The sequence below is a fragment of the Alligator sinensis genome, unplaced genomic scaffold (genome assembly GCF_000455745.1).
Source record: "Alligator sinensis unplaced genomic scaffold, ASM45574v1 scaffold150_1, whole genome shotgun sequence".
In the NCBI taxonomy this organism is placed as follows: domain Eukaryota; kingdom Metazoa; phylum Chordata; order Crocodylia; family Alligatoridae; genus Alligator; species Alligator sinensis.
This window is the reverse complement of record NW_005841840.1, coordinates 4,339,485-4,347,365: the sequence shown is the minus strand read 5'-3', so window position 1 is coordinate 4,347,365 and position 7,881 is coordinate 4,339,485. Positions and strand designations below refer to the sequence as shown.

The following is a 7,881-nucleotide window of genomic DNA, read 5'->3' as shown; positions in this document are numbered from 1 at the left end:
CGGACACGCGGCTACAACCAACAGCGCAGTCATGCGTTTCCAATTTCTGGGAGTCCCTCCATTGGAGACAGGCCGGGACTGCCCTGGTTTCCATCGAGGAAGGAAACCGCGGCCTGAAGGGCAGGACTTTGGCTGGGGCTCATGCTCCCTCAGGCCGGGTCGGAGCGGGAGCGCGCCGACGACGCGGCTCGCTCCTCCCCTGCACGGGGCGGCCCCGGGAAGCCAGGCCACGTCCCGCCCAGGGCTGGGGCGTCTCCTGCAGCTCCAGCCCGGCCCGGCCCGCGCACTGCCTGTCTCGCTCGCCCTCTCTCGCAGCCGCAGCCGTCCCGTCCCGTCCCGTCTCGTCCCGCCCAGAGCCATGGCCAAGGTGAGCCCCCGCCGCGGCCGCCCCGCGCCTTTCCCCGCGGGCCCCGGCTCTCCTCTCCTCTCCCGCTCCCTGTAGCTGGTTCAGCCCTTCCAGCAGACAAAGCTGATGCCTTTTCTGCTGGCTTCTCGCCTTCTGCTGTGTGGTCAGAAGAGTCCTCGAAAAATAAAGCTGGTAGGGACCCCCTGATGGCATGTAGTCCAATCCTGCCGCCAGGGGCAGGACCAGCCCTCTCCAAGCCGTCCCATACACATCCGCTGTCTCCTGGAGGAGCAGGGCTGGCAGGGACCCCAGAGGGCATCTAGTCTAGTCCCTCGCCTGAGGCAGGACCAGCTCTGTCCACACCATCCCATGCAAACTGTCATCTAAACTCAGCATAAGGCTTGCCTTGGTTTTTTCTTCCCCCCAGCTGCTTTATCCATTTTGTTTCTGTCTGAGGCTAAATGGCAGCTTGGAAAAACAAGTCAAACACTCCCGTCTCCCCTGCCCGGGGAAGCAGTCGCATGAAGCCAAAATACTGCGCTGCGCTCGCAAGCCTATACTGTCGCCCTCAGAATTCAAAGTTTTTGCACTCTTGTAAGAGTTATCAAACCTATTGCGAGTGCCCTTTGCCTCCGCTTCTTGTTTTTGTTAGGTGCGTGTTTAACTGCCCAAGTTTTGTTTCTTTTTATTGTTGCCTTAAAAGCTAAATATTTTGGTCATAACTGTTTATGCTTAGGCAGGGCAGGGTAGCACCTTTGAGACTAACTGTTTCAGAGAGGCATAAGTTTTTGTAGGCGCCTATGTCATCACACGCTACCAATGGTTCATGTGACGGAAGTTAGCCCTTCCTACAAAAGCTTACGCCTCTGAAGCAGTTGCTGTCTAATGCAGTGGTTCTCGATCTTTTTCAACTCAAGGCACCGCTCGATAAACTTGAGCCACACCTTAGGAAAAGCGAGCTCTTTGTTTGCACTCTTTTGACTAGAGAGAAATAATAGAGCACTTTTTCTTTTACAGAGAACTCAGAAAGACCACAGCTGTGGATTTCTATTTAAAATCTCTGGGTTTATTTTGTGAATTATGTTTGCAGACCTAACAGTGCGTGGCACCCTTACAAGGCTCCCAAGGCACCCCAGGGGGCTGTGGCACCCTGGCTGAGAGTCGCTGCTCTAAGGTGCCACCCTGCTCTGCTGTCTGTCCGTCTCCAGACTAACACAGCCTACAACATCTGTGTTGAACAGGCCTTCAGTATTTACACAAATTGTCCTTGAATTCAATGAAAATCTTTATTGATCAAAAATCATTTCACTATTTTTTTAAACCTAGATTTCTTGGGATTCATTTCACTGCTAAAAAGGGTTGTAGACCTTTCTCACTTCAGCAGATCCTCTGGACCTATAGGGAACTCTGCTACTGCTGAATGGTATAGAGCTGCCAGTTGGAATAGGCCATATTTTTTCCCCGTTTAAAAAGGCACAAGGAACAAACCCATTCCTTCAGTTAACTTCTAACAGAAGTCAAATTTTATTTGTTGTGCTCTAATAAACCGTAAACTTATGAAATTATTTTTCCACTCTTCCCTAGCGTAGGCCATTTATTCTTATGATTGACACCCTGGGGCTGATGCTTGTTACTTCCTAAGCACTGGGGTAAAACTTGAGGGGAGAGGTGTAGAAAGAAGGGCACACAAAGGGATAGATTTTCAGTTGGTGTAAATCATCATAGCTCTTCTGAATTCACGGGAGCTATGCTACTTTAAGCCAGTTGAGGATTGGCCCCTAGTTCCCTAGGGAAGTGGTTCTCAAACCCCCACCCCCAAGCCTCGTGACTTGTCTGAATTTAGTGGCACCCCATTTAAAAAACTAATGTATTTGTTACAATGATTTCTTCCTTGCACTCTGAGGCATCCTTAAAAGGATTCACAAGCTGGCCCTGGGGGTGGTATGTGATGCTCCATGCTGGCAGGGGCTGCTTGACAGGGCAGATTAGGGAGTCTGGGGTTGGAGGAATCTCGCAGCACCAGTGGAGAATTGCTGCCATGAGGTATGGTCCAGCTCTCATTTAAAGTCAAAGGGCATCTTTCCATTGAGTCCAGTATTGGAACAAGCCTCTAGTTTTTACAGGTTCCTGTTGTGCAGGTGTACACCCTCTCTTATTAAGCAACTGTGCAGAGCCTGTTATTTCACCTTTTTAATCTATAACCAATTCCAGAGATAGTGTGAGTGAACCATTTAAAAAGGATCTTTTTGTGCCTCTTTCTGCCTCTATTCAGTTGTATGCATACAAATGTACACAATTTGAACTGTCTGGTCTTATTAACTTGATAGCACTTTTGAAATAGTGCTACGAAATAAAAACGCAAATTAAACTAAATATGAAATGAACATACTTGAATTGCCATCTAATGGTAAGTGTATTCAACTGAAGATTCAGTTTGAAATAGTTATGTCATGGGGCATAGCATGCCAACTGCTTATCTGAGCATAGATATGCTTAATCATAAATAAATCATTGAAGAAAGCTTATTAATGACAATTTTTAGGGTCTCAGTTGTTTAAATATTTGGTTCTACCCAGGGATGGTAGACAACCATTTTTATAAAAGTTAAGTTTGTTTTTTTTTATGGTGCCATTATACTAATAAAGTTCCACTAGTTTATTGGAATAGCTATAACGATATCACTGCGCAATTGTATCCAGACTACCTTCTCTGTGTCGGTATTTACTCACTTTCTTTGTAACTAGAGGAAAACTGTTGATCTAAAGAATTACTTCCTCAGACAGCTATTTCTGTAGTAGCACTTGCTGAAGTGCAAGTGTGCACCATAATTCTTTTTCTAGTTTTCAATTTCACTAGATAAACTGGCATACCTGTCTTTTGATGTGCATTCATTAAAAAAAATAAAATTCAGTAAGAATTGTTTACAGTATAAGAGGTAGATCCTGTGACCCTGGCTAATTTGGGTCCCAGTTCTTCAGTCTTGTACATGTATAATTTCAAACTCATGAATGGTCTCAATGACTCTAGTACCCTTCAAGCAGAATATTATTTATGCTCCTAAATTTAAACATGTGTTTTTTCAGAATTAGGGACTTAAGTAGTTTTTCATCAACTTCAGTGACACTTCGTGAGTAAAAACCCTGGTGGGGGTATGAAATACCACATATTTAGCCCTTAATCACTGCAAGGTTGGGGGTGGGGCGGGGAGGGTTTGTGTGTTTGTTTAAATCTATCTTCGGGCTACCACTATGAGGAACACCCTGCACATCTGGTGTGCTGACTTAAAGGAGTTGACTCACTTCACTCCCACACATTTTGTGCAATTCTTTCCGTGGTCAGGAGTTTAATAGAGCAGATGCCAATGGAGTCTCCAAATCACAGTTTAGTTTTTCTTCTTTCAGTCTCTGTGTGTAGAGGGCCAATATGAAAAATTTAACACACCATTGAGTTGGCAACAGTTACTCTGTAGCTGTAACACAACAAACCTTCATGGTGCAGGGCACTTTTTAAATGGCCAGTTGCATGAAAATTTAACCCTTGTCTGATGTAGTATCAGATGGGAGCTCAACGGCAGAGCGCCTTAGGGAACCTGTGTAGAGGTTCCCTGCAGGGGTTAATTGCCATTTGGGCAATTCTGCCCCCATCCCATGCGGCTCTGTGGGGCAAGCACCTACCCAGCCCCACTCCTGCGGCTGTCACAGAGAGGATGCGCAGCTGAGGGAGGGGAGGGAGCTCTTCCTACTATGTGTGCCCTCCCCCGCAGCTACCCCTGCTGGGGTCTTGGGGGGAACTGGACCAGGCCCATGTGGCAAGGAGACTCCTTTCCTCTCTCCCTTCATACAAGTGTTTTGACAGTGGCAGGGGCTGCCACACCTGGAGCTGAGGGTGGGGGGGAATGGACCCTCCCTCCAAGACTCCAGCAGGAGTAGTTGAGCTGGGCCTGTGAGGTCAGAGGGCTCTGTCCCCACTCCTCCTGCCCCAACGCTGGGCGCAGGAGCCTCTGCCACTGTCAAGGCACTTATACAGGGTATGGGGGGGAAAGGAGCTTCCTCTTACCATGCAGGCCTTATTCCCCACAATACCCCAGTGGGCGTGGCGGGGGGAGGTTGTGGAGAAGAGTGGTCTAGAGTGCGGCTGCTTGCTGGTCTATGCCAGTGCATGCAGGCTCTGAGCCTCCTTCCCCCCCCCCACAGGCAAATGCCTGTTGGGTTCAGTGGCGCTATAATCCATGGTGGTTTGTATAAAGTGCCATAGAGCGCCTCCTGAAAAAGCTACCTTCAATTCTGTACACACCCATAGAAGGTTAGAATCCAGGCAAGGATGTCCAAGCATCTCCTTAATAATATGCACTTAGTATTTACCTGTCGTAGAAATCTTTGGAATTTGATGGCACGGATTCTTTGTTTGTCTGTTTCTTTACATAAATTAAAAGTCTAGTTCAGTGGCCCTATTGTTAACTTTCTGTATTTGTTGCCAGGATATGTGGTCACATGATAGCAAATGACTAGGCAGTTGGGCCTGTTGGGGAAAGTTTAATATTAGAAACTTCTAAAGCTACAAAAATCTTGTTCCCAGACATGGTTTCTTTTTTTCTGTACCTCTCACAATGAAATCTTTTCCAGTTTTGACTTAAAAGTTTGCTAATGTAGAAGAAACAAAAGGAGTTTGCAGAAAAATGTTTTTATTTTGTGTTGTGTCTGTACAATTTAAGCATAAATAATCCACATATACTGAAATGACATTGTTCCACTTTTCCTTTTTGATGGTTTTGTCTGTCTCTGTAGAGTAAATGGAATTTTCTGTTTTATTAACAGCAAACCATTCCTGGAGCATATGCACTATTTGTGATTATATGCGTACACACTGATTCACAAGAGTCAGTGAATTGATGATGTATATGGCAGGAAAGAGGAGGAGAATAGTCTTATTTAGTGTTACTCTCATGTAATATTGTTCCTAGTCAAGCTGTGGGAGCATTTTCATACTTTGTGAAGTGAGGGATTATCATTCAGGAAGCAGACGCTCTGGATTTATAAATATACTTATGTCTAGGACAGATGGCATTTGTGATTTCATTGATACCTGTGGACTTTGGGCTCTGCTCATAATGAGAGATCAAGTGATCAAAATGAAAGCTTTATGTGATATATCAGCACATCACATTTTGTTTACATTTGTAACCAGACACATTGCCATGGTGATCAAAGACCTCTGAGATCATGTCATTTATGAGCTACAGAAAAAAACAATAACCCCCACAGCACCAGGAATTCCCCCTGCCACCTTCCCATCTGGTTCCCAACCAGCAGAATAAGTAAAGAAATGAAGGTTTTCATGTTAAATATTTACCTTTTCTTTAATTCATTAGTTCAATTCTAATTTCTGGAAAGTATGATTCATGAACCAGGTACATAAAAAGAGGCTGTTTGTTAGAAAGTTCCAGCTCTGCTGACATGAAACCTTTGATTGAATCATCTCCTGATAGTGTCAGAACTTGATTTGTTTGGCATTTGTACAGAACTGTAGTGTTTATTTTGAGCAAATCCAGTTCATATCTGTTCAGAGTTCTGAGAAGTTCCTAATTTACCTCCCTCTATACACTTAAGGACAGATCCTCAGTGACTGTAAAGTTACCTCAGTGCAGTCAGTTAGTCTTTGAAGTTTTGTGTCAGGGGCCATCACCTCTTCAATTGAGAAGGACTGAATGTATTTCCATTTAGAGCCTTTCGGTAGTGAAAATAGTCACTTTTGGGTGTGTCTACATGAGAGACCCGCCATGCAGTTGTTACTGCGCAGTCATTTAGTACTTGCATAACCAAGTATTAATGACTGCACAGTAACTGGTGTTACTGTGCCCTAGTGTCCCGGCATGGCTGCTAGTAATGAGCAACTGCTCAGAAAGCATCTTGTTTAGATGCACACTCTGAGAAATAAAAGGCATTTATTCTCAGTCTGGATGTTTGAGCTATTTTGCTTCAGCTTACGCTGTTGCTAAAAAATGTGTTAGGTACAGCAGATAGGTCTCTAGCAGTCTCCAGTTGTGAACTCAGCAGGTGTAGACATAGCTGAAGTAGCTCTAAACTAGTTGTCTTAGGTGCCTGCAGTAGTCAGTCTGTAGCAGCTAGAGGTCCACCAATACATCAGTCTGATATTGGGGCCAATCTGATATACTGTGAAGAAAATTGACTATATTGAAATTTGTCTTTTTTTGCCTGACGCAGCCGATAATGTGGCTGATAAATGCCCCGTGCTTGCACACAGCCACAGCATGCACAGGGCCAGGAGTGCAGCCCGGCAGCTTGGAGAGCTGCATCCAGCTGATAAGTATGTTGTGGTGGAAGGAGAGGGAGAAGGAAGGGGCTGTGGTGGGGAAGTTAAGGCCCCTGCAGTGAGGGAGGGAGTAGGGCTGGGGTAGGGCATGGGACAGGGATGCGGCTTGTTTGGGGGGCACAGAGAAGGGTGGTGGCTCCCACTGCTTTGTACACCCTGGGAGGGCGTGGGGGGGCTGTGTGCCCCTGGATCTGCATGGGGCAGGGCGGCTGCCACTGCGGGCTGGGGCCAGGGCTCTTCCTGGTGAGGGCTGGGCCGGGCCGCTGCGCTCGGGGCAGGCAGCGGCGGAGCTTGGAGGGGGCTATGGGGTGGGCTGTAGCCACCTCAAAATTCACTGTAGTCATTCCCACCCCCCTTCCCAGCACCACTGCCACCCGCCCCAAGCACAGCCCGGCCTAGCCCCCACCGGGAAGAGCCCGGTGCAGCCCCTGACCCCAGCCTGCCCTGCCTGACCCCACATGCAGATCCGGGGGGCACTGCCCCCATGCACTCCTGGGGTGCGTGCAGCGGCAGGAGCCATGCCCCCTGGACAAACTGTGGCTCTGTCCCATGACCCACCCTGGCTGGGTAGCACCTTCCCTGATCCCTGCCCCTGCCCCACTCCCACCCTCACTGCAGGGGCCTTGATCTGTGCCCCACGTACCATTTCTCTTTTCCCTCCTCTTCCACCACAACAGATTTACCAGCTGGACACTGCTTGCTGGGCTGCGTATCGGAAATCAGATCAGTATTGGCCAGTATGCCTTCTTAAAAATCGGCTATCGGTATTGGCCCAAAAAATCTCTATCGATGCACCCCTAGTAGCAGCCCAGGTGGCATAAACCAGCCTAGGTTCCTGGGTGGCTGAGGCCCATGCTTGTAATGCTACTGGTACCAAAACTACCTTGAATATGAACACATGAATTGTAATCACACGTCTGGCTTGCAGTATGTAAACATCCCCTTAGATCAGTACTTGAGTGCAGGGTTGCCAACCCAAGAAAATGTTTTTTACTGACATATATTTACTGACATAAGTTTTATGTAACATAAATGCTTAGGTGGTGGAAAGCCAGGACTAACAGGGCTTAGCCCACCCAAACTGGGCCAGTGACATTGGCTTCAGTGCCATTGCTGCTGCAGCACTGTACTCAGCACTCCCGCCACGCACTCCTCTGCTGCTGCACACACAGCACCAGCACGCACTGGCCCCGGAACAGCCTTGC

At 47.3% G+C, this 7,881-nt stretch overlaps 1 protein-coding gene across 1 annotated transcript in view; it reads left to right on the top strand.

Moving 5' to 3' along the window:
• The first annotated feature begins 212 nt into the window (after positions 1 to 212).
• Positions 213 to 7,881, top strand: part of ANXA5 (annexin A5) — a 33,730-nt gene continuing 26,061 nt past the window's right edge. Inside the window, exon 1 of the mRNA XM_006015616.3 lies at positions 213 to 367. Coding sequence (XP_006015678.1) covers positions 359 to 367 — 9 coding nt within the window. The 5' untranslated portion in view covers positions 213 to 358. The remainder of the gene's footprint in view (positions 368 to 7,881) is intronic.